Source organism: Vipera berus (assembly GCF_964194415.1).
Source record: "Vipera berus genome assembly, chromosome: 5".
NCBI lineage: Eukaryota > Metazoa > Chordata > Lepidosauria > Squamata > Viperidae > Vipera > Vipera berus.
In genome coordinates this window covers 102,107,532-102,135,121 of record NC_138207.1, presented here as the reverse complement: position 1 = coordinate 102,135,121, position 27,590 = coordinate 102,107,532, and the positions used below count along the sequence as shown (strand labels likewise).

General features: G+C 42.1%; 1 protein-coding gene across 3 annotated transcripts in view; it reads left to right on the top strand.

Annotated features, from left to right (window-relative positions):
- The window catches only part of LOC308669163 (calcium-activated potassium channel subunit alpha-1), a 463,457-nt gene that overhangs the window by 210,616 nt on the left and 225,251 nt on the right, over positions 1-27,590 (top strand). For all 3 annotated transcript variants that reach the window (XM_081329724.1, XM_081329723.1, XM_081329725.1), the window contains exons 4-5: positions 21,264-21,357; positions 25,909-26,020. In XM_081329724.1, coding sequence (XP_081185850.1) covers positions 21,264-21,357; positions 25,909-26,020 — 206 coding nt within the window. The remainder of the gene's footprint in view (positions 1-21,263; positions 21,358-25,908; positions 26,021-27,590) is intronic.

Below are 27,590 nucleotides of genomic sequence, written 5' to 3'. Positions count from 1 at the left end.
GCCCACCCAGTAGGCCATACGCACTCTAGCCACGCCCACCCAGTAGGCCATGCCCACCCTGGCCACACCCACCCGGCCCCCCGAGGGCAACCACAATGCTGATGTGGCCCTCAATGAAATTGAGTTTGACACCCCTGTTTTAGAGAGTCGTTGAGGCCACTTGAAGGTTTGTCTGTGTCCTCAGGGTCACCTGAGTGGTGCAAATGGGTGTGGAGCCTTCTTGGAATTGCTGAAGGGACTCTGTTGTAGACTGGAGATTCCCCCCCTTCCAGTCAGACCTGAAGAAGCTTCTGGGGTGAGAAGCGAAAAGTCTTCAAGGAGAAAAAAGAAAGTCCAGGTGCCTCATGAAAAAGCACCTTTGGGATAGTTTTGTTGAGTTTCACTTCAAATAAACTTGATAATTCTTTGGTTTCTTTCTTGATTAAAATGTTCGGTATCAGCCGGTCGCCCAGAACCAAATGTGGATGGCTGTGAATCATGGCTGAGCATAGTTATTGTTTCGATCTGTCCCCTTATTTGCTATCACATTCAGCACAAAGAAATAACATATCATAAATAATCCTCATAACGTTAGCAGTGATATATTGGATCCGTACGGGGGGGGGGAAAGTCTCATCTTTGCCCAAAAGCTGACAGTTTGACAGTGTATGGCAAGACTTAACTTCCCCTGCTTGAATGAATGAAGCGAGTTAATCACACATACATCGATAGAGTACGCCAGATTTATGTCTGCAGTGGGATAAATTTTTGTTTTCACGAGCTGCTATTTGAGAGTTCCTTTTCTGAGCTGACTCTTTCGTGTTTCTTCTAGAATCATGTCAAACTCATGACATTGCACAACGTATCAAGACGGTTTTGCCATTGCCGGCAATGGGGTGGGCGTGACCTCCGAATAACGCATCCGGCCTGCGGGCCAGCAGTTTGACACCCCTGATTAGAGCATGGCCAGCTTCAGCAGGATAGGAGAGAGCCTGTTGTGATTCAGGGTCAGCCTGTGGGTTCGGCAGTTGGGTCGGACGACTCAGAGGAGGAGGAGGGGGGTGTTGAAGACCTTGCTGATGGGGTTGGAGATCTTGCTGATGAGAGCCCTCAGCCAGGCCCCTCCCACTTGGTCACCATGGAGACCCAGCTGTGTGAGCCTGACAGTGTGGATGAAGATGACCCACAGCTGGCCCTGTTCAAGGACACCCGACGCAGGAGGCAGTCAATTAGGAGTAAACAGAGGAAGGCAATGGGGCTTCTCGGAAGGAGGCAGAGAGAAGCCATGCCCTGAACTCTATATAAGGGGAATGTGTGGGGAGGGCTGGTTTGCTGAAGGCAACCGCTCGGATAGTTCGTGTTTCTTAAAGCTCCTGTTTCTTGGTTCGTGTCTTGTTTGTTTTGTAGCTATAAATTTGGCAGGCGTAATTCCAGCCTCTTGCCGTTTGTAAAGGGGTTGTCCTTGTCTTTTCTGCAGGGCCGGTAGCAGGCTGGTACAGAACAGAGCCTTTGACTGTTCTGTTGGAGGTTCAGAAATTAAGGAGGTTTGGACCGGGACTGTAGCCAAATGAGAAGTTTACAGGATATCCTTGGCATAGTGTCTAGGTAGCCAGAAGCAACCAGAACCAATCGTAAATAGCTTTAGTCAGCAACTTCATTCTTTCTACCTGTGTTACAAGAATCGTCTCCAGACTGCTTGCCTTGTTCTGGGAACAGCCAAGTTAGGATCTCAGGGAACTTGGAGATGGTCAAGCTTATGCCATTTGCAGCTCTGCATGGACTCAAGGCTTATTTCCCCACTTCACCCCTCCTTCCATTCTAGCTGGCAGTTCCCCAACATTAGGCTAGAAATAAAGTCCTGAAATCAGACTGCAAACGACCACTTGGGTATTGTTGCCAAGAAAATGGAACATTTTTGAGAAGGGGTGTGGTGTAGTAATTAGGATGGTGAACTTACAGTACAATACAATAACAGAATTGGAAGGGACCTTGGAGGTCTTCTAGTCCAACCCCCTGCTCAGGCAGCAAACCCAATACCATTTCTGACAAATGGTTGTCCAGTCTCTTCTTAAAAACTTCCAGTGTTGGAGCATTCACATCTTCTGGAGGCAGGTTGTTCCACTGGTTAATTGTTCTAACTGTCAGGAAATTTCTCCTTAGTTCCAGGTTGCTTCTCTCCATGTTTATTTTCCATCTGTTGCTTCTTGTCCTGCCTTCAGGTACTTTGGACAATAGCTTGACTCCCTCTTCTTTGGGGCAGCCCCTGAGATATTGGAACACTTCTATCATGTCCCCCCTCATCCTTCTCTTCATTAAACTAGACATACCCAATTCCAGCAACCATTTCTTATATGTTTTAGCCTCCAGTCCCCTGATCGTCTTTGTTGCTCTTCTCTGCACTCTTTCTAGAGTCTCGACATCTTTTTTACATCGTGGTGACCAAAACTGGATGCAGTATTCCAGGTGTGGCCTTACCAAAGCCTTGTAAAGTGGTATTAGTACTTCACGTGATCTTGATTCTATCCCTCTGTTAATGCAGCCTAGCACTGTGTTGGCTTTTTTGGCAGCTGCAGCACACTGCTGGCTCATATTGAAGTGATTGTCCACTAGGACAATCCATTCCATTGTTCCATTCAAAGCCAGACCACTGGATAGCTTTGGACCCATTGTTTTAGCTGATTTATCCTGAAATTCAATAAGCTTTTCAATATAACCTACAGTATGTGCCATTTGGGGGAAATCATATGAATGAGCATTTTCCATTCATAATATTTCTGTAGAAAAATGTTCTGTTTCAGTGCTGGTGTCTAAATATACAGTTTTAAAGCTGTACATATAGATACAGGAAACACAGGCTATAATAATAATAATAATAATAATAATAATAATAATAATAATAATAATAATAATAATAATAATAATAATAATAATAATAATAATAATAATAATAATACAGGAAACACAGTCCCAATAATAATAAATAAATATTCAGCCTATGCATGAAACTGAATTGTAAAGTTATGACTTGATTAAAGTCCTATTATGAAATCCAGATTAAAATTCAAGCTTGTCCATGACTATTTTGATACCAAGCTTTCCAGTAGCGTCTTTGGTTCCAGACTTTTGAAATGTTAATTAAAAATGGAAGAAAAGGAAGTCCTTTTTCTTTGTCTGGGCTCCAGAAGGCTGAAAAAAAGAGAAAAGCTATGTTCTGGTTTTTGATTGAGTACATCATTACTGAATGCATTTAACATAATTTATCATTACTTGCCACTTAGTTAAATGGCAATGGAACAGATGTGGAAAAAAAATGCAAGGACGATTTTTATTTCCTTTATGTGACCTTTTGTTTTTCTGATAGATTATTCACAACTGACTCAGAATTCCTTCAGTGGTCCTTTCACAGCTTGTCGAGTGTATTTATGTGCCATTGTTGCAAAAACAAGCTTTGCAAATTGTAAAGCAGTGCTAATGGAAATTTCAGATCCTCGTTAGACATTTTTGCACCATCCCATTATAGAGGATACATCTGTACAGTCAGCAGGCAATCAGGTCCTAAGTGGAAAAGACTTAAATGGACGTGCAACACATACACACAATCTTGAGTCCCTGCCATCATCTCTTTTAAGTTCAATATAAAAAGGTAAAGGTAAAGGTTCCCCCGCATATGTGTGCTAGTCGTTTCCGACTCTAGGGGCCGGTGCTCATCTCCGTTTCAAAGCCGAAGAGCCAGCGCTTGTCCGAGGACGTCTCCGTGGTCATGTGGCCGGCATGACTAGACGCCAAAGGCGCACAGAACGCTGTTACCTTCCCACCGGAGTGGTCCCTATTTTCTACTTGCATTTTTACGTGCTTTCGAACTGCTAGGTTGGCAGAAGCTGGGACGAGTAACAGGCGCTCACTCTGCTACGTGGCACTCGGGATTCGACCCGCCAAACTGCCGACCTTCTGATCGACAAGCTCAGCGTCCTAACCCACTGAGCCACCACGTCCCTTTAAGTTCAATATGGGTCGATATTATTGAAATAAAAGGTAGAAAATTCCCTTAGACTTTTGTTCTGAGAATGCAGGCTAAGACAGTACAGGTAGACATGGGATAATGAGAGGAATTGGGACCAGAATCGCCGTCGCTAAGTGACATGGTCATAAACCATGATGTCATATAACCACATGGCTTAATGACAAAAATTCCAGCAGTCATTTTTAAGCAAGGATTGTATGGATCGTTAAGTGAAGATTTCACACACAGCCACGGCTTCCAACTTCCCACTGGCTTTATTTATGGGAAACCAGCAGGGAACTGCTGAAATTGTGGTCATATGACCACAATATGATGGCTGGAACTATGAGGACCCATTATAAGTACATTTGTTCAGTATGATCATAAAATGGGAAAAGTCACTGAACGATTGCTTGCAATCTGGGGACCTCCTGAACACGATAGGAAATTATCCCTTTCTATGTTTTGTTTTGTCCCAGGCTATTTGTCCATCTTAATTGGAACAACAACTATTGAGGAATATCAGATGGGAAATTGGGGTTTGAAATCATTAGTAACTCCACAACATCTTCAGTTCAGATTTGGGATGGAAAAATAAAACCATCGGTTGGTCTGCAAACTGTTAAGTTTCAGGGATGCACAATGCCGGTTGATAAATAGAAAGCTGAATATTGGACAGCTCACTAACTCCTTTGCTACTGCTAGCTAGATATTACTGTGTACCGGGACATTCCAATCAACCTTATTTTTTTTAGGAATTTGCATTGGTTTACACTCCAGATATCTTGTCTCAGGCAAGATAAGAATGAAGCATGACTTATAGCAATTAAATATCTGGTGAATAACCAATAAAATAAAATAAAATGTAATTCAGCACACAGGCTGGGATTGTTGTTGTTGTTGTTAGCTGCGAACTCGTGTCCGACACATCGCGACACCTTGGACAACGTTCCTTCAGGCCTTCCTGTCCTCTACTGTTCTGTACCAGCCTGCTACCGGCCCTGCAGAAAAGGCAGGGACAACCCCTTTACAAACGGCAAGAGGCTGGAATTAAGCCTGCCAAATTTATTAACATAAAACAGAGCAAGACAAGACACCAACCATGAAACAGGAGCTATGAAACAGGAAGTATCCAAGTGGGTGCCTTCAGCAAACCAGCCCTCCCACACATTCCCCCTTAAATACAGTTCAGGGCGTGGCTTCTCTCTGCCTCCTTCCGAGGTGCCCCATTGCCTTCCTCTGTTTACTCCTGATTGACTGCCTCCTGCGTCGGGCGTCCTTGAACAGGGCCAGCTGTGGGTCATCTTCATCCACGCTGTCAGGCTCACACAGCTGGGTCTGCGTCGTGACCAGTTGGGAGGGGCCTGGCTGAGGGCTCTCATCAGCAAGCTCTCCAACCCCCTCACAGCAAGCTCTTCAACACCCCCCTCCTCCTCCTCTGAGTCGTCCGACCCAACTGCCGAACCCACAGGCTGACCCTGAATCACAACATCTGCCATCTTCTGGAGTCCCTTTAGGCTCACGCCTACTGCTTCAGTGACTCCATCCAGCCACCTCATTCTCTGTCGTCCCCTTCTTCTCTTGCCCTCAACCTTTCCCAGCACCTTTTTTTAAAAAAATCTCCTCCCTAGTCTATAAAATGTGAGAATTTCTCATGTGGCTGCCAAATTTCTCATGTGGCTGCCCTGAGTCCTTCGGGAGAAGGGCGGTATACAAATATAATAAAATAAATAAAGTGCGAATGTATGCATTGTAACATTACTTTTTCAGCTCTGAGAAGATCATAAGGCTACATATGTTCAGTTTGTTTATTACAGCCGAAGGCCACACATCAATCAAACATCCAAATAAAACAGAAATAAAGAAAACCATCACAAGAGGACATAGCAATACATCACAATCCATGATGCAATCAATGGGTGGACCAAGGCTACTTATGATTTAACCCTATATTGTCTACATATAGAAAACAATTAGAACATTGGACCTAAAACTTTCAGGTCCACTTCCTAAAGCAGATTCAACATAAACTTGTCCTTTTGGAGTAATGGAGATTCCTCTCAGATTCTTCAACTCTATAGTCTGGTTCATCAGTCCCCAATCTTTCCAGCTTGGTGGTCCAGCCTGGCGCAGACGGGGGCCATATGAGTGGCAGGCGTACACGTGTTTGCACATCTCCACTTGTGCAAGCTTTGCGTGTTAGTGCAGCTATCCTCCGTTCACGCAAGTGGAGCTTCGCCCGTGAATGGAGGCTAAAACATACAAAGAACGGTTGGTGGAATTGGGTTTGTCTAGTTTAATGAAGAGAAGGGTGAGGGGTGACATGATAGCAGTGTTCCAATATCTCAGGGGGTTGCCCCAAAGAAGAGGGAGTCAAGCTATTCTCCAAAGCATCTGAAGGCAGGACAAGAAGCTATGGATGGAAACTCATCAAGGAGAGAAGCAACCTAGAACTAAGGAGAAACTTCCTGACAGTTAGAACAATTAACCAGTGTAACTACCTGGCTCCAGAAGTGGTGAATGCTCCAACACTGGAAGTTTTAAAGAATAGACTAGACAGCCATTTATCTGAAATGGTAGAGGGCTTTCTGCCTGAGCAGGGGGTTGGACTAGATGACCTCCAAGGTCCCTTCCAACTTTATTATTATTATTATTATTATTATTATTATTATTATTATTATTGTTATTGTTGTTGTTGTTGTTGTTGTTATTGTTGTTGTTGTTATTGTTATTGTTATCATCATCATCATCATCATCATCATGCAAGCTCCATTCATGTGAGTGGAGGGTGCACGTGTGCCCGCTGCTCACACAAATAGAGCTGTGCACGTGTGCGTGCCTACTACTCATTTGTCCCACAGACCTGTTTCGAACAGGCCACGTCCAGGTAGCGACTGGGGAAGGGAGAGAGGGGAACTGGGCTGCATGAGCAGTGGGATCACACACACACACACACACACACACACACACACACACACACAGAACTCAACTCATTCGAGCGGTGAGCCTGTGGACACACATACACACACAGCTCGACTGCAAGTCGAGCTGGATGTTCATGTGCCCTGGCACACCACTTGTGTGATTTGTCCTGTGTGCAAGAGTTGAGCTGCGTGCACACTTGCATGCCGGTCCACCTCTTACGCAGCCTGGTTCCAAATAGGTCCTGGGTTGCAACCCGGGGATTGGGGACCTCAGTCTTAGAGAATTCAGCTTTGTCTTGATGGCTTCCTTATCTTTTGCTGTTAGAGCACTAGAATTAAGTGTTCCCTTCCAGCGTCTTTGCAAGATGAAGGTTTGGAGTTGTGACATTTTATGGCAGAGATTTTCCCCCAATTTAAATAGGTGAATATGAATTATTTACTGTCGCCCTCAATATAAAGAAGGCACGATTTAGTTTATTGCTGAAGGTCACCGTTGATAAGCATGTCTGCAAACGCATGTCAGAGAAGGCGATGGCTTGGCGGAGAAGCCTGCTGTGGCCAGCCAGAAAAGCTTCAAAGAAGTGTGCACACATTTGCCAGGAGTCAGCTAGTGACAGAAAATTGTCCATCAAATATTTATTCTGTATAAATAGGGGAGCATTATGGAAACATATGCATAGCTCTGTAGGTGTGTAATCTCTTTTTGAGATGAATGCATTTGTTTCCCCTGAGATGTGACCTTGTATGAAGGGTCCATGGTTGTTATTCATTGCGACTGTATGCACACATTTAGCATGTTCAGGGAATATCAGCATCATTCATAACAAACTGCGATGACATCAATGGCTCATTTACTGTGACTGTATATTAAGGTCAGGATATCTCAAACCCATCATGATGTCCGCTACGTTGGTAGACTAGAAGACCTAAAGTGGGTTACGCGTAACATTCTTTCCAGTAGCTCTATGAAATTCCTGATAAAATACTCTTCATGAATTACTACTATTTCTGGAAGAATTGGACAAACGGAAACTTCACACATTATTCTCTCCAAATTGCTCTAGGCCTAGGCTACTCATAAGAGCCTCCGTTTGTTCCAGTAGGACTTGAAGAGTCTTCACTGCAGCCCTTGCATCAGAACTAATTAACTGAAGCAAAGTGCTTGAATTTGAATAAATTAAGCCTGTTGCCCTTTCACCTTGCAAAAATAAATAAATAAATAAAAAATACTCTATCCAAAGCATGGAGGGTTTAGGTAGATGCGTTGGATATGCTTAGGCATCGGATTGGCATTTCTGGAGATGCAGAATGTAGAATCCTGGGTGTCACTCATACAGTATATTGTCATAGCCTTGATAGATACATTCTCTGGCAAATTTAATCCTGGGGAAGCAGATTTCATTTACTCAAATCAAATTCTAGCTGTCTGAACAAGAGGTTTTGTTCAATGGCTCATGGTATATTACTGGCTGGATGCTCCTTGCTCTTATCCAGCAGCTGAATGTGCGTTCTTTTTTTTTAGCCTTTCTGACACTAGGAAATATGGGGAAAGAAAGCGTGTAAAATGGCTGAGAATCTGCGCTGTCCCTCAGCAGAGTTACTCCTTAAGGCGGGGGGGGTGTGTGTCTTCAAACTTGGCCCTTTTATGACTTGTGGACTTCAACTCCCAGAATTCCTCAGCCAGGCACACGTGGCTGGATGGTGGGGAACGGAAGGATTTATACTCCTTGCAGACCGCTGGTCGTTTGCCTTCTTTTAGAGAGTCGTTGAGGCCACCTGGGGGTTTACCTGTGTCCTCAGGGTCACCTGAGTGGCGCGAATGGGTGTGGAGCCCTAACCCTGGGTCCCTCCTCCAAGTGGCCTCAATGACTCTCTAAAAGAAGGCAAATGACCAGCGGTCTGCAAGGACCTGGGGGACTGAGAAGCTCCATAGACATTTAGCACTACATATAAACCAGAAGTGCCTAAAAGATGAGACACGTGTTGCCTACTCAAAAGGTAAAGTTTCCCCCGCACACGCGTGCTAGTCGTTTCCGACTCTAGGGGCTGGTGCTCATCTCCGTTTCAAAGCCGAAGAGCCAGCGCTCGTCCGAGGATGTCTCCGTGGTCATGTGGCCGGCATGACTAGATGCCAAAGGCACACGGAATGCTGTTCCCTTCCCACCATAGTGGTCCCTATTTTTCTACTTGCATTTTTACGTGCTTTCGAACTGCTAGGTTGGCAGAAGCTGGGACGAGTAACAGGCGCTCACTCTGCTACGCGGCACTCGGGATTCGACCCGCCAAACTGCCGACCTTCTGATCGACAAGCTCAGCCTCCTAACCCACTGAGCCACCACGTCCCTTTGCCTACTCAAGCCAGCTGCAATTAATCTCCCAGGAATGATAGCTTTCCAGATTCCTAACTACCTTAGGGACTTAATAGATGGTAAAGGCAAGAGCTGGCTAGTTTGCAGCAATATTATTTAGCCTCAGGTACTTCTTTGTCTTTCATATTCTACCTACTTTTCAACGTTTACCCTTGGCCCCAAATGTTGCATTGGCAAGTGAAAAAAGTGAGTTTCTATTAAAAGTTTTAAAAAAATAGTTTTTGGGGTTGTTTTTTTAAAAAAGAAAGGGAGCAAGTCTTTTCCATTTTTTCTCTCTCTGGTTTACAACCTCCGTGTGTTAAGGTATTGGTCTTAGCGAAAGGGAGAGCCAGCCAAGGTTCATCGTTTGGATAAAATGAATGGGACTCTGAATGCAAGCCACATTGGCAAAGCTGGAATAAAAATCAAGTAAACAAATATTTTGTGTCGCAGGATAATCTCCCAGACCACAGAACGGCATATTTAATCAACGGGAAATTAATTTCTGAAGATGTACTAGTTTGGGGATAGGACCGGCTCTTGGTTAACTGGGGGGAAATGCTTCAGAGGCAGGCAACCTTGTGCTCTCCAGAGCCATTAGACTACAGTTCTCATAATCCCTTGCCACTAGCTGGGGCTGATGGGAAATATTGTTTGTTTATTAATCAACCTCCACAAAAAAAAAAGAAAGAGAGAGAGAGGGTTTGAGAAATGCAATGATGGTTTTCCCCTATTTATGGAATGGCCATGGTCGATTGGTAGGGCGGTGTATAACAAAATTTGGTTTGCTTCTGGCAGAGCGTGTCATGTGAACCTGGCTTCTTTGCCAAACTGCAGTTAAACCAAACATTGGCTTAGCCACCCGTACGTCCCTAGGCAGCATTTTGATCATCCCTTTATAGCTTTTTGGATTACATTTCGCTGTAGGGCAAAATGGTCAAAGAGTTTGAATGCTTTGCCTACGCAACACACATAGACCCACAAACACACGCGATCACCTTCCAGATTCCTTCCGTGGTTTCCTGAAGGCAGGCAGAGTTTGCGCGCTTTGGCTTATCTTTATTTTATTTGAATTCTATTATGAAGTGATCCAGTCCTGCAGAACCGGTGAGGTTTTAGATCCCCTCTTTTCTACTCTCGGCAGACAGCGGGGGGCATAAACAAGACAGTCAAGGGGTTAATATCATTTGTGACTGATCGGACTCCTTGGCGATGATATTCCTGCAAGAAAGAGGATCAGGAAAGTCCGAAACGCCCATTTTTTGCTTCGATTCAGGCCAGTTGGCAGACGTGATACGCCCCAGGGTGGGTAGAACCCACAACCTTCAAGGGATTTGGTGAAGGGTCGAAGCTGTTCTAAAGTTACTGAGAGAAGCCAGTTAATTTGAAGATGAGTGTACTTTGTCTGTCTTTTTTTTCTCCTGGATATGGAGTGAAAGTTCCCTTAAAAAAAAAATTACAAAACAAAGTCTGCTTTGTTGCTGTGTGTGTGTGTGATATATTTTTACAGCCTCTGTCTGTGTTGCTGAAATAACCCCCTCTCTCATGTTAACTCTTATTATTATCTAGGAGCCGTTCCGCAGACTCACTGATGTAGGTTATTTATTTCCCTGCCCTCCTCCCTTCCCGCATGGCACCCAGACCCAAGGAGTAACTCCATGCATGATGCAACTTTGGTTGTTGGATCCCTTGTTCCCGGTCTCCACTGCTTGGTGCATGCTTCTCCTAACAGCCAGAATGCGGAATGCAATCAAAGCATTTCAATGCATGATTAAAGGAAAAAAAAAAGAACATGGATCAGTAATATTTTGTAATACACGAGGATGGTTTGGATGCTATCTTGACTGGACAATCCCTTAAGTCAGGGGTCTTCAAACTTGGCCCTTTTATGACTTGTGGACTTCAACTCCCAGAATTCCTCAGCTAGCAAAGCTGGCTGAGGAATTCTGGGAGTTGAAGTCCACAAGTCATAAAAGGGCCAAGTTTGAAGACCCCTGACTTAAGTCCATGTTTTCTCGATGCTTTCAACATCAAAACTCTTGACTGTATTGGGAAGGTCTCAACAGGGGACAGCCCTTAGGTCAGGGGTCCCTGAGACCCGGTCCACGGATTGGTACCGGTCCACAGCATGCCAGCAACTGGTCTGCACAAACGGGCAAAGCCCCATCCGTGGGATGCAGGCAACACGCAAAACCACACACCCTCCGGTCCATGGAAAAACCTCTACCCACGGAACCAGTCCCTGGTGCCCAAAAGGCTGGGGACCTCTGCCTTAGGTGATTCAGTTGCTCTCAGAAACTAAGCAGTATTTGGATCGGGAACGGCGAGAGAATTTAAGGGAGGTTTGGTTAGATCGGGATGTCAAAGTCATTGCAGGTAATGGCAATCAGTTTTTTGTGGCATTGCCGGAAAAAAACCTGGCAGATGCCTGCTCCAGGTGTCAAGTTCATCACGAAGGCATATTTATAGAGAGAAAGGCAGGCGCAATTGTCCAAGATTGAAAATAATGTTTCCCCCGCCGGGTTATTTACCTCCATTTGAAGCTTTAGCTCTTAAACATAACTTAAGATGAAAGAGATAAGGCGCACACGTTGTTTGTGGTAAAAGCTTTTTTTTCCCCCCTCTTCCTCCATTATATTCTTCCATAAAAACACTATTAATATTTCTGCCAAGTGCAGAACTTGCTCAAGCCGGAGGCCAAAAATGTGTGTGGAATTTTGAGGGACAGTGATAAGAAGGAAGGGAATGGATGAAAGTGCATTTCCCTTAAATCAAGAGAATGAAAAAGAGCTTAAAAAAATGTAGAGTCAGATCCCATGAGAAAAATGTTGAATGCTAGAGAAGATCATATCTGAGGCTCTTTATTTCTCCTTTCCCTTCTCCTGATTTATAACAACTACATTTCTTTCTCCTATCCCTTTATATTATTATTATTATTATTATTATTATTATTATTATTATTATTATTATTATTATTATTATTATTATTTGTTGTTGTTGTTGTTGTTGCTGTTGTTGTTGTTTTGTTGTTGTTGTTTTTATTCTGACACCATTAACAAAGAAAGATATAAGATAAAGGTAATAAAAATTTCCCAGTCATGCTTTATCAGTAACTGATAAAAGGTCAGTGTTTAAAGCAGCCGTCTGCAAGGAGTATAAATCCTTCCACTCCCCACCATCCAGTCAAAGCTGAAGAAGCTTCTTGGATGAGAAGCGAAATGCCTTTCAAGAAAAACAAGAAAGGACTGCTGCAGAAGTTTGGAAGTATATTGATTTTACAGTGCATTAAAAAAGGGGCCTTGGAGGTCTTCTAGTCCAACCCCTTGCTCAAGCAGGACAACTAGCCTAGACCATTCAGACATGTGGCTGTCCGGTCTCTTCTTAAAAGCCTCCAGTGATGGATCACCCACAACTTCTGAATGCAGCTTCTGCTCCTCTGGTTGTCCCAAAGGTGCTTTTTCAGGAGGCAATGGGACTTTCTTATTTTTCTTTGAAGACATTTCACTTCTCATCCAAGGAGCTTCTTCAGCTCTGACTGGATGGTGGGAAAAGGGAGGATTTATACTCCTTGCAGACAGCTGCTCATTTGCATCCTTTATGCTCCACACACACCTTGTCTGCAAGGAAAATAAATCCTTCCATTCCCCACCATCTGTGGAATTACACAATATTGCAGGGTTAATTATTAATTAATTCCAACACTGATATTATTAGAAGTGAAGCCCGCCAAGGTCTGTCATTCTGCAGTATCTAGCAAAATGGGTTTAGAATGGCTCGGTCCGGTGGAAAGGATCAGGATCAGTGGTGGGATTCAGCCGGTTTGCACCACTTCAGCAGAACCGAGAGCTAATTTTTTGTTGCCCGGGCCAGAACAGACTTCCGGAAGCGGCATCCGAACCGGTTGTTCACCTATTTGAATCCCACCACTGCTATCAGGACTATATGATCAGTTGCTATTCCGAAAGGATTTATTGCTCAAGCCCAAAGACAAGAATCTAGTTCCTCTAAAGCTCAGTGCTAAATAAGGCGTCAACCGAATTCAAGAGGGATTTGGGTTGGGACTGTTCATGGCAACGTAATGACTCTAAGCTGATGGTGCATTTGAGTCCGCCCTCCAGTTCTGCCTGCTCTTCTACTACACCTCACATTGATCCCAAAGGGTGCTGCGTTAACGTTCTCTTTTGGAAAAAAAAATAATATTTGTCGAAATACACCTTAAAAAATCAGATGAAGTCCAAATTATCAGAACTTTGGTAAATAAGCTCTCAGCTCAGTCCTGCCAGAAGCCACTTTTAACAGATTGTAAATCTCCCTTTCGAACCAGGGTTTGTCTCTATAAAAAAACATAAACCTGCCTGATTTTGCTTCAGGATTGATTGTTATTCTCTAGGATTCTTTGACAGATAGGAAGGAAATGGGGGAAGGAAATTTGTTTTTGTTATTGCCCATCTTGAGCATGAAAGTGAAAATTTACGTAGATACCTCTGGTTGTAAAAGTACAAAGAAAAAAAACAACATCTTAGCTTTTTTTTTTTTTACTTTTGATGGGATTCTGTATGTGCACATTTCTGTACCTATTGTGCAAAGAGGACTAGTTTTCAGATTGTACTGTCTGGCATTTAATAGTGCAATGTTAAAGCAATAACACTCACTTCTCAAAGAAAACATGACATATATACGAGAGAGAGAGAGAGTGACAGAGAGACAGAGAAAGAAAGAGAGAGAGAAAGAGATTGAGAGAGACAAAGCGAGACTGCAACGCATCTCTTATGCAGAAATATTCATTAACATTAACTGCTCATTGAACAAAAGAGACTGCCTTGAATGCACTTAAATCCTGCATTTCATCTTATTTGAGTTTGGTTAAGATTGAATTCACCTGGAAGCAGGGCAGCTGAAATAAATGGTCAGATTGTAATAGAAGTGATGGGTCTACAAAAAAAACACAACCCCATCCAGAATGCACCCAGTGCTGCTACTGGTTAGAGAAGACAGTAGTACTGTACTATTAAACAAACTGGCTGCAATACAAATGCTTGGTTTAGAAATTTATCCATCCGGAATGACGAGGCGTGGAAATAATGATAAGACAACGTGGTGTATCACGAAATTTGCCCCTGATAAATGGATGTTTTCGACGGCCGATTAAATGACCGGCAGCCATTTTGTCCTGGGCCAACTTTTTAAATGTGCTAAAAAACCTTTGCACTTTGTTTATCATCCAGACTGAAAATTTATCAAAGAATCGCATTTATGAGAAAGGCTGATAGTTCATCAAACAGTGCCTGGAGTCAATTTATCATAATTTCCAGTTTTGGACCTGCAAATCAGATAAAACCTGGTACTCAATAACCTTTTGTTGTTGTTGTTGTTGCTGGAACTGAATTATTTGTGCCATCTTCAAAACCTTTTTAACTCCAGACAGAGTAATAGGTTAAACTGTCAAGAAGATAAAATATATTTAAAACAACATTAATCTAGTTTGTCACCCAGCCTTGGGCACTACATCTGTAAGAGGTCATCAAGACATATCATTCAGATTTGCTAGTTATTTATCTTTATGGAATTCAGTATTTGCTCCAAAATATATAGATCCATCACTTTGACTTTTGATCAGTCCAAAATCAGTCCTGCACCTGTTGGCCTGTCCTATTGTCATCTGTGTTTAAGAGGTGATATCTCTTCTGCTGCTGTTTATCACTCAGACTGAAAATTTCTCAAATAATTATATTTAATGAGTAAGGCTTGATAGTTCATCAAATAATTTTTGGAGTCAATTTATCACTATGTACAGTTTTGAGCCTGCAAATCAGACTGAACCTGATATTCAATAACCTTTTGGTTGTGACCCAAAACTTTAAAAAAACCTCTGTCTGTCTGTCTGTCTGTCTGTCTGTCTGTCTGTCTCTCTCTCTCTCTCTCTCTCTCTCTATCGTGTAGCAATTATATCTATCATGTATCAGTTATGTCTGTCTGTCTATCTATCTCTATCTATCTATCTGTCTGTCTGTCTGTCTGTCTGTCTGTCTGTCTATCTATCTATCTATCTATCTATCTATCTATCTATCTATCTATCTATCTATCTATCTATCTATTGTGTAGCAATTATATCTATCTATCGTGTATCAGTTATGTCTGTCTGTCTATCTATCTATCTATCTATCTATCTATCTATCTATCTATCTATCTATCTATCTATCTATCTATCTATCTATCTATGTCTATAGCTAGCTAACTATCATCTATCTATCACTCTGTCTGTCTGTTTGTCTCTCTCCAGCTAACTATCATCTGTCTGTCTGTCTCTCTCTCTCTCTCTCTCTCTCTCTCTCTCTCTTTCTCTACCTACCTACCTACCTATCTATCTATCTATCTATCTATCTATCTATCTATCTATCTATCTATCTATCTCTATAGCAAGCTAACTGTCATCTATCTATCACTCTGTCTGTCTGTTTCTCTCTCTCCAGCTAACTATCATCTGTCTGTCTATCTGTCTGTCTGTCTGTCTGTATCTATCTATCTATCTATCTATCTATCTATCATCTATCTATCAATCTATTTATCTATCTATCTATTGTGTAGCAATTATATCTATCTATCGTGTATCAGTTATGTCTGTCTGTCTATCTGTCTATCTATCTATCTATCTATCTATCTATCTATCTATCTATCTATCTATCTATCTAATCTATCTATCTATGTCTATAGCTAGCTAACTATCATCTATCTATCACTCTGTCTGTCTGTTTCTCTCTCTCCAGCTAACTATCATCTGTCTGTCTGTCTGTCTGTCTGTCTGTCTGTCTGTCTGTCTCTCTCTCTCTCTCTCTCTCTCTCTCTCCCTACCTACCTACCTACCTACCTACCTACCTACCTACCTATCTATCTATCTATCTATCTATCTATCTATCTATCTATCTATCTATCTATCTATCTATCTATCTATCTATCTATCTATCTATCTATCTCTATAGCAAGCTAACTGTCATCTATCTATCACTCTGTCTGTCTGTTTCTCTCTCTCCAGCTAACTATCATCTGTCTGTCTATCTGCTGGTACATATTTTAAACAGGTTCGGGTGATTATATTTTCAGCAAAAATGTTTTCTCTAAAAGTCTGTGTTATGAGGGCATTTATTGTTTTATTATTACCATGTGGCAATATAAATCTCAAACCAGAAATAATGGGATAGACTGAACTGCAATGCATATATACATCAGAGTAATTTTTAAACTTTATGTTTGTAATAGCCAATTATGTACTTGTTCATTATCTTCCAGATTACTTTAATCTTCAAAGTTATATCTATATTAGATCTGGCAGACCTTTCTACATCTGAATCACATTTTATAGGACACTAACTAAATATATTTTGAAGTGTCAGGCTTCTGTGTGGCAAAAAAAAGGATGATTAATTTTTAATCTTAATTATATTTCATATAATATATTGAGAATATTATATTGATTTTACCCACTTCTTTTAACTTTATTTTTACGGTTGATCTCTTTCATTTTCCGAGATCATTATAATGTTTTATTTAAGCTTCCGTGGAGGAGACTGTCAAGTCAGCACATTTTTTGATAGTTAATTGAATAGTTAATTTACAGCTTCTTAAAACTTCTCCAGTTCATTGTTAATTACTTTCCAGAAAGTTTATAGCTGGGTTGGAAGAAATTATTGGCAACTAATTATGTACCTGCTGTCTCCAATTAGAATGAAACCAGTTGTAGGCAGTATGATGCTTCTCTTAATAGTCTGACAGACCTGCAAAATAGTTATTTGTTTCGAATTGGCTTTTATGTGCAAGTCATGAGGAAAGGAGGGAGGGAGGAAGGAAGGAAGGAAGGAAGGAGGGATGGAGGGAGGGAGGGAGAGAAGGAAGGAAGGAAGGAAGGAAGGAAGGAAGGAAGGAAGGAAGGAAGGAAGGAAGGAAGGGAAAATATCCATTGGCAAGCAGTTCTCTTGTTCTTTCTCCAAGAAAGTTTACAGTGATACTGGTGACATCGCCCTATCCATTTTATTCTGAGTTTTGAGCTGCGTTGCAGAACATGACGGCTGGCTTAAAATTAGCTGCTCACCTTCATAACAGGGAAAGTTTCACCCTAATCTTCTTGGCCTACTCTACCTTTTATGGTAACTACAGTGTTGGTGATATTGTGTGGAGGGATACAGAGTAAGCGTTAGGGAAGGAAACTGCTGACAAAACATAGAGTATTTCCTTGAACCCAAACCTACATTGGGCAAGCTGGGTGTGACACGATAGTTCATAGAGAAAACCTTCGGCAACATTGGACTGAACCGTTTCCACATTGCTTACCGCCCTCTCTGAAGGGTGGTTCTTAAACCTGATAAATAAATAGGACAAATAGGATGCACGATCAGTAAATAAATGGATTTACCTGTTATGTCAAAGCAATTCCTTGGAGTATGTTGAGTTTGCAAGTCGTTCATAGAATTCCCCTTTTGGTATGAGATGATGGAGGCTTTGTAGTGGATAGATTTGGTAGTTTCATGATGGGGCTGTGTGAAAATTTGCTGATTTGGGTTAAAAAAAAAGAGTAGAGATTGCTCTGTATGTATGTGGAGGCAGCGGTCCTGTCTACTGCAGAGTTGTGAGCCTCCGGAAAGATAAAATTGCTAAGTCGTTTCTGAGTCGTTTTCAGTTTGAACCATTGAATTCTGTAATAGGAAACCCAATCCAATATGTGCTTGATGTGTGACACGACTGTACAGCTAACACCTGGCATACGTAATTTTGGAGCCTTTGGCTATAGTTCATCTGTAAAGCACAGGATAGTTATCCCAACTAAGATCAGCATGACATATGTTGGTCCAGGAGCTGGAATTGAGTCAGTGGTATCTAGATACAATAACAGAGTTGGAAGGGACCTGGGAGGTCATCTAGTCCAACCCCCCTGCTCAAGCAGGAAACCCTACACCATTTCAGACAAATGGTTGTCCAATCTCTTCTTGAAAACTTCCAGTGTTGGAGCATTCACACCTTCTGGAGGCCGAGCTAACTATCTAGACAAAACCGTGTTACCAACTACGCATGTATGAATAATACAATATCACATGTTTTCTCATGTCCTTTTCAATAACAAAATGAGGACCAGCCCTGCACATTTCTGCCTTTTTTCAGATCCAGGTCTTCAAGTTAATCTTGGAGGATCTGATCCACGGGTGAACTACAAATAGCCCCCTTTCACTTTTCTGACTTTTCTGCCAGATTTTTCCCCAATGCATATTTTTAACGTTGCTTTCTTGGTAATAAGAGGTGTGGGGGGGGGAAGCTATGGGCGAGTGAAGGGTTTCTCAGGACCAACAATTTAACAATACGAATTACGGCAGAAAATGGATCAGAGAAATTCCACGTATGTGTTTTTTTTTTAAACTCTACAACCGAGGCATGGAAATCCCTTTGAACTTTCCAAAACTTTCCTCTTTACTCTTAAGTTAGGGTTGAAAATCCCTTCCTGAAATCCATGTCATTTGGGGCTTCTTCGCTCTTGCCAGCTGCACGGCCCTTTATACCACAGTTATAATATTGGTTTACTCACACCTTCCCACCCAAGTTCAGTTTACTGTAGACGATCAGTATCTGATGGGGAAAAAGGAAACAGTTCGTTGATTTTAATCACTTTGGATACAGTTTCATGCATCGGTGAGATGAATCTTTTGTCGTTGTCCATCGGGGAAATGTTTGCTGCTACAAAGTGCTTGAATTTAAGAAAGGGCACGCTACTGTTAGAACTGTTTGAGCCGATTACGAGTAAACCGAAAATGGACTGCATGTGTAGCTAATCCACTCACTGCCTTTAATGGGACTACAAGTTACTAAGAATGCGTCGAATTTTGCCTGTCGATTAATTTAACCTCGAATTTTGCAGAAATGCCCCCCCCCTACTAACTGGAATGATCTATTTATTGCAATCCAGCCTTGCAAGCCTTCCTCCTATTGCACTGAATTTCTCTTCATCCTAATATTAACGGAGTTTTATTCTTTCTTTTTTTTTACGCACAATGAAGCATTACCTCGGACCGTTAAATGCTTCGTGCCCACCAAGTGACAATTTGTGCAAATGTTGGGATGTGCTGCTTATCTGGAGGATGCCTTCTCCAGCATTTTGCAGCAGTCTTATGAAAAATAAAAATAAAACCCTACTTTTAAAAAATGGATAACAAGCTGCTAGCTTAAGCAGAGCACTGTAGCCGTTTGTATACAGGATGCTAAACTGATTACAGTATGCTTTAGCAGTTCTTGGAATATATATATATATATATATATATATATATATATATATATATATATATATATATATATATATATATATATATATATATATATATATATATATATATATATATATATATATATATATATATATATATATATATATATATATATATATATATATATTTGCAATGACTGTTTGAGAGAAGGAGGGGGAATAAATCATTTAACCTGCATGTGAAAATTAACCCTTAGAGTCCTGCTTTTAATTCTGGGGCTTTTGTTCAGCGTTATTATCTTTGCAACGAGATCTTTCTTTTTATTTATTTCGAACTCGACATTGATCCAGTCGCCTGTCAGAATTCCCGTCAGTTTCTCACCCAGAAAAACACGGAATGTGGGATTTTTCCTTTTCATTCTTAAATGAACGGAAAAAAATGGAATCATTTGCATTGGGCTGGGGAAAAAAAAGAGAAAACCTTATATACAATCCTTAAGGTGGTCAAATGCTGAGAAAAAGAATCTGGTCCGACTTACTTTTATATATATATATATAGCCTTCCTAACAGAAATTGTTCTTTGGGGAACTAGTTGCAAAAGTCCCCATCGCGGAGGAGACTAACCGGTTGCAAAAAATGTTGGCAACCGCCAAGTTGCAACCTTGATGCATGTCTTTTAAATGTGTTGTAGAAGAAAGCCAGTTCTTTAAGGGTTAACCTGGGGTTGCAGTCTCCCTCGCTTGGCCTTCCTTGGAAAAGATTGCATGTTTCTCTGTTTCAACTGTTGACCGAAGAAGTGAAGGATTAGAGTATCCAACAGTTCCCTATAGTAATAGATACTCAGAGGAAACTATGGGGGCCTGAACTCCTGCCCCTTTGAGAAAGGAAGTAGCTAGAGCCAAAAATAGCAGCGACTGAATTATCCAGATAATGACGGTGGTCAACTGGCTTTATTTACGAGACTGATAGAGCTGCCCAAATTATGTCCTAATGGCTGCAGGCAGCATATACAGGTTGTCCTCCACTTACGACAGTCCATTTATTGATCGTTCAAAGTTACAACGTAGCTGAAAGAAGTCACTTGTGACCATTTTTCACCCTGACGACCCTTGTAACGTTCCCCCACGGTCACGGGTTCAAAATTCAGACGCTTGGAGACTGGCTCACATTTATGACGGTTGCAGCCTCCTGGGGTCACGTGATCCCCTTGGACGACCTTCGTAAAAAGGTCGTCAAATGGGGCAAAGCTCACTCGGCAAGTGTTTTGCTTAGCAACATTAATTTTGGACTCAGTGATGGTCGTAGGTTGAGGCCTGCCTGTATCAAGCCCGGGGAAATTAAAATTGTAAAAGAATATAACATCCCGAAAAGGAATCCATGAGCAAAGATACCAATAATTTAATTTCAGAGTTCATTTGTGGAATCATCTGTTCCTAACAGATGCGCTAATCCAGGGGTCTTCAAACTTAGCCCACTGGCTGAGGAATTCTGGGAGTTGGAGTCCACAAGTCATAAAAGGGCCAAGTTTGAAGACCCCTGCGCTAATCTTATCACACTGTCCCAACGCCCAATTTTCTTGAAGACTGACAGGATTGGAGCCACCTAAGTCTTAATTTTTAATTTTCACCATTTCTCTCTCTCTCTCTCTCTCTCTCTCTCTCTCTCTCTCTCTCTCTCTCTCTCTCTCTCTCTCTCTCTCTCTTTCTCTCTCTCTGTTGGTTTCCTTCCTCCAAATAACGTTGACCTTTTCTTTTTCTTTTTCCCCCCTAAATAGCCCAATAGAATCTTGCCAGAATTTCTACAAAGATTTCACGTTACAGATAGACATGGCTTTCAACGTGTTCTTCCTGCTCTACTTTGGCTTAAGGGTAAGTACCACCCCTTTCCATACCTGGTTTTATTTTATTTTTGGCTGGGTGGGTTGCTGGGTGGGCTAATGCCTCCTTAAGTAACACCAGCTGCCTGCCATTAGTGCAGGTTCGAGTCCCACCAGGTTCAAGGTTGACTCAGCCTTCCATCCTTCCCAGGTAGGTAAAATGAGGACCCAGATTGTTGGGGGCAATTCAGCTGACTTTGTAATAATGCCGCTTGGGGTGTGTGTGTGAAAGCCCTAACAAGCAGGAATATGCATAGAATGAAGGCTACTGCTAAGCTTGTAAGCCGCCCTGAGTCTTCGGAGAAGGGCGGGATATAAATGGAATTAAAATAAAATAAATGAAATAAATAAAATTGTAATAAGTCGCAGCTTTGTCTTCGCCGGATGTTTTCATCCAGGAATCTACAAATTTGATGAACATATAAATACCGTTGGAAGCTCTCTAGCTTGTCTGCCTCTTCTGAACGAATGAGTCGAAGGGTCTGCTGGGATGAGCACTAGTTTTACTCTGTCCATTAATCTTTCTGGACCATCACACACAGAGATGCACTGATGAGACCACACTTGTGTCCAGTTTTGGTCACCACAATGCAAAAAAAAAAAAAAGGTGTTGAGACTTTAGAAAGAGTGCCGAGAAGAGCAACAAAGATGATCAGGGGTCTGGAGGCTAAACCGTATGATGAACGATTGTGGGAACTGGGTATGTCTAGTCTGAGGAAGGGAAGGATTAGGGGGTGACATGATAGTCGTCTTCTTACATTTGGGAGGGGCATTCACAGAGAGGAGGGGATCAACTTATTTTCCAAAACACCTGAGGGCAGGATAAGAAACATGGATGGAAACTGGATTTTCTTGGGGTTTGCTTTTTCCTGGAAAGCGTTTCACTTCTCATCCAAGAAGCTTCTTGAGTTCTTGGATCGCATCCAATGAAGCTTCTTCAATTCTTGGGTGAACTGAAGAAGCCTCTTGGATGAGAAGTGAAACATTTTCAAGGAAAAAACCCAGAGAGTCCAGTTGTCTTTTGAAAAAAAAAACACCTTTGGGACAACCTTGACCTGAATGACTGAGAATCATGGGAGATTATCAAGGAGAGGTCCAAGCTAGAATGAAGGAGAAATTTCCTGACAGTGAGAAGAATTACTGGAGCGCCTTTCTCCGGAAGCTGTGGGTGCTCCGTCCCTGAAGGCTTTCAAGAAGAGACTGGACAGCCACTTGTCTGGAATGTCGTAGGGTCTCCTGCTTGAGCAGGGGGCTGGACTAGAAGACCTCCAAGGTCCCTTCCAGCTCTGTTATTCATTGAGGAGGGGGCTTAGTCAGCCTCTCTCCATTAGCCTTTCTGGAAGACGCACAACTGCACACATGTGCATGTTACCTTTCTAACTAGACATGTTTCCAGAGGTGGTTGGAGCAGACTGGAAAGACGGCTGGCCTAGAAGAGTCCTAGAAGCACAAGGTGAGGGAAGGGAAGGGAAGGGAAGGAAAGAAAGAAGGAAGGGAAAGGAAAGGAAAGGAAAAGAAGGGAGGGGAAGAGAAGGAAAGGAAAGGAGGAAAGGAAAAGAAGGGAAGGAAAGCAAGAAGGAAGGAAGGGAAGGGAAGGAAAAGAAGGGAAGGAAGAAGGAAGGAAGGAAAGGAAAGGAAAGGAAAGGAAAGGAAAGGAAAGAAAGAAGGAAGGAAAGGAAAGGAAAGGAAAGGAAAGGAAAAAGGAGAATTAAGGAAGGAAAGGAAAGCAAAGGAAAGGAAAGGAAGGGAAGGGAAGGGAAGGGAATGAAGAATAAAAGGAGGAAAGGGAGAAGGGAAGGAAAGAAAGAATAAAGGAAGGGAAGGAAAGAATTAAGGAAGGGAAGAGAAGGGAAAGGAAAGGAAGAATAAAGGGAGAAAAGGGAAGTAAAGAAAGAATAAAGGAAGGAAAGGGAAGGAAAGGAGGAAAGAGAATAAAGGAAGGAAAGGAAAGGAATAAAAGGAAAGGAAAAGAAGGGAAGGAAAGAAAGAATAAAGGAAGGAAAGGAAAGGGAAGGAAAGGAAGAATAAAAGGAGAAAAGGGAAGGAAAAGGGAAGGGAAGGAAAGGAAAGGAAAGGAAAAGAAGGGAAGGAAAGAAAGAATAAAGGAAGGGAAGGAAAGAATTAAGGAAGGGAAGAGAAGGGAAAGGAAAGGAAGAATAAAGGGAGAAGAGAAGGAGAGGAAGAAAGGAAAGGAAAGGAAGAATAAAAGGAGGAAGGGAAGTAAAGAAAGAATAAAGGAAGGAAAGGGAAGGAAAGGAGGAAAGGAAAGAGAATAAAGGAAGGAAAGGAAAGGAAAAGGAAAGAAAAATGCTGGCAGAAGGACGTCTTTCTCTTTTGCTGCTTCTCCCAACAGGCTAATAAGGTTTTTTTTGTTTTTTTTTGCAAGGAGGTAGGAAGGAAGGAACAAGGCAAACGTCCTTTTGGGGAAAGCTTAAAATTTACAGAATGTCATAAACATTTTATGATGTAATAAGAGTGGAGCTCCTGTGACTGTACTTTCTGAAGCATCATTACTTCCCTGCCAATATCATTCCTATAATAAAGGGTACAGTTATGTATTAGGTATCCCTTATCCATAAATAAAATAATTATTTCCTCCTCTCCGGTGGATCTCGTAGTGGCGCGTAGCTGTATAAATTTCAAATTAAAAGGAGAATGCATTATAAATGCCCTCTTGTTCAACGGTGGAATAACTTCCCGTGAATTGTAATAACTTTACAGAATATGAATGGGTTGCCGGGGCCTGTAGAGATAGGAAACGGAATAATTCAGTTCCATCTCTGCCAAAACACTCGTGGCCAGTTCCAGGATTTTAATTTTTTTTATTTATTTATTTATTTATTTATTTATTTATTTATTTATTCATTCATTCATTCATTCATTCATTCATTCATTCATTCATTATTTATTTATTTATTTATTTATTCATTCATTCATTCATTCATTCATTCATTCATTCATTTATTTATTTATTTATTTATTTATTTTTTATTACATTTATATCCCGCCCTTCTCCGAAGACTCAGGGCGGCTTACAAGCTTAGCAGTAGCCTTCATTCTATGTATATGCCTGCTTTATTAGGGCTTTCGCCCTCCCCCCCAAGCGGCATTATTACAAAGTCAGCTTATTGCCCCCAACAATCTGGGTCCTCATTTTACCTACCTCGGAGGGATGGATGGCTGAGTCAACCTTGAGCCTGGTGGGACTCGAACCTGCACTAATTGCAGGCAGCTGGTGTTACTTAAGGAGGCATAAGCCCACTGCTCCACCAAGGCTCTTCCTAATGTACCTCGAAAGCACACAAAAAGAGAGGAGTGGAATGAGGTGTAGACACCGTTTCCTGGGACTTGCCTCATTTGACAATAACACCCATACTTCCCATTTGGTGAATTTCAGAAGTTGAAAAGCAATACAACTTCCAGTAAGATCACACTTGGAATATTGTGTCCAGCTTTTGGTCACCGTCATATAAGAAAGATGTTGAGACTCTAGAAAGAGGGCAGAGAAGAGCAACAAAGATGATCAGGGGGTTTTGAGGCTAAAACATATGAAGAACGGTTGCAGGATTTGGGTATGGCCAGTCTAGAGAAAAGAAGGACTAGGGGGGGACATGGTAGCAGTCTTCCAGTATTTGAGGGGCTCCAGAAAGAAGAAAACGGGGGTCAACTTATTTTCCAAAACACCAGAAGACAAGAAACAAGGGGTGGAAACTCATCAAGGAGAGAAGCAACCTGGAATTAAGGAGAGACTTCCTAACATACATTAAGAACAATCAACCTGTGGAACGCAAGTTGCCTTCAAAAATTGTGGCTGCTCCATCACTGGAGGTTTTTAAGAAGAGACTGGACATCCACCGGCCTGAAATGGTCTAGGTTCTTCTGCTTGAGCAGGGGGTTGGACTAGAAGACCTCGAAAGGTCCCTTCCAGTTCTATTCTGATTGTCTTCTCAGAGTTGGGCTGAAACAAATCTTTGGAGGTGAGCCTGTGGTTTATCTTAGCCTACTAGATAAGTTCTTCTAATCCCCGAGGAGGCAGATTGAGTATGATTTGGTATGTTGTGGCATCTTACACCAGATATAACACTGCCTCTCAGCCTGATAAAAGCCTTAATCAAACTTTAAGCAGAGGATTTGGGATTTAGATCCACCAAAAAGCAGGGCCAAAGTCAACCACCTCTCTTTCGGCACCACTGAAGGTTCTAAAATGATTCTAGATGCCAAATGTGGATCCCATCTTGCTCTCTACGGCAGGGGTCTTCAAACTTGGCCCTTTTATGTCTTGTGGACTTCAGTTCCCAGAATTCCTCAGCCAGGCACGCTGGCTGAGGAATTCTGGGAGTTGAAGTCCACAAGTCATAAAAGGGCCAAGTTTGGAGATCCCTGCTCTACGGGGTTCAAAAGATTGCGAACAATTCCTTAAAGGTCTCTCTCCATCAAATAAGGCTGGTCTGTGGTCCGCCTATCCCGCTTACGTTTTCCTGGCCTTTTTTTAATTTCATTTCATTGACTGAATTCTATCTCTTCTTTCTTTCCCCCTCCACAGTTCATAGCAGCCAACGACAAGCTCTGGTTTTGGCTGGAAGTGAACTCCGTGGTCGATTTCTTCACCGTTCCTCCCGTGTTCGTTTCGGTGTATTTAAATAGGAGTTGGCTAGGTAAGTATACAAAAATTGCTGTTTCCCGTTGTGCATGTGAGAAAGAAAATGGAGGTAGTTCTCGACTTATAGGGACCAGTCTTCCTGTTGCTAAACAAGAAGGTTGTCAGATGTCCTGCCTGGTTTTACAACCTGCTGGCTGTGGTGGTTACGCAAATCACTATGATTGTTAAGGGAATCGTATGGGGATTAAACAGATCTGGCTTCCCCCATTGACCTTGATTGACAGAATCCATTCTAGGGATGTCCAAATAGTGACGCCCAGATTTTGATCACCCAACCTTGGAGAATTGCTGCGACGGTCATAAATGTGAGGACCGGCTGTAAGTTACCTTTTTGCTAGTGCCATTGTAGTTTCAAATGGCCGCTAAACAAGTGCTTGTAAGTCGAGGACTATCTGCGGAAGAGAAAATGGCTACAGGGAGCTGGTATGGGAAGTGACCAGCCTGCCTTCCGATGAACTCATGTATGTTCCATTGCGGGAGAATTGCAAGGGGAAAAAATAATAATTCTGCAATCGTTTGTCTAGGATGGTTTGAGGATCTCTGCCTAGGATCCCTTCCAACTGTACGATTTCTGTTATTCTGAGCATAGTTTTTGCTCACAATGTGCATCGCCATATTCTGAAAAATGCAGGCTCGCTCAGATAAAGATTCGAAGTGAATGGATCTCTCTGCCTGCAGCCTCTTGCAACAAAAGATAGATGACTGTGTTCGCTGTCTGATCCGTCTTCCCGATCCATTTGCTTCCTAGATGTTGCTGTTTTAATGTTTATCTGGGAGAGAATTCCTGTGTGGGTTGAAGGAGAGGTTTGGTATCACTCAAATCGGTCTTTGTTAAGCTCATTTCCAGCAGCCGTTACCATATTAAGTTACTACCAGGCGAGTTTCTCCTGATGGCTACGATGCGTTCGTTTTTTTCCTAGCGCCAGTAACTACGAGCTGGATTAAGTTCTACTCGCTACCACGCGGAGCTGAGCATTTCCAAATTAATCACTTTGTTAGGGTTGGGCAAGGAAGAATTCAAAGTTTGTTTGAATTCTGTTTTAAGTATTATTTAGCACTGTATCCAGGGAAGCCTCAAACTTTGGGGTCCAATAACTTTTGCAGACTGAATAAGAAGTTAAGCTTGGAGCAAATGTGGACAATGTTCTCCTTCTATGTTTGTGTATGAGGGAGAGAGGGAGGAGAGAATGAGAGGGAAAAGGAGAGAGAGGAAGGGAGGGAGAGAATGAGGGGGAGAGGAAGGAGAGAATGAGAGAATGAGAGAGGGAGGAGAGAATGAAAGGGAGAGAGAGAATGAGAGAATGAGAGAGGGAGGAGAGAATGAGGGGGAGAGGAAGGCAAAAAAGCAGGGGCAGTTTAAAAAAAATAAAATTATGATCCTTATTAAAGACCACGAAGAGGGACAGTGACATATGGCAATAATTATAAGCTTCCTAACTTTAATTTGGCATTTGGTAACTCGCGGCTTCTGTCCTCTTGATTGCATAGATCACAAATGATGGAAAGGTGTCAAGATGTTTTCTTGTCATCTGCAGCCCTTGTTAGATCTGTCTGCTTCTGCCCTC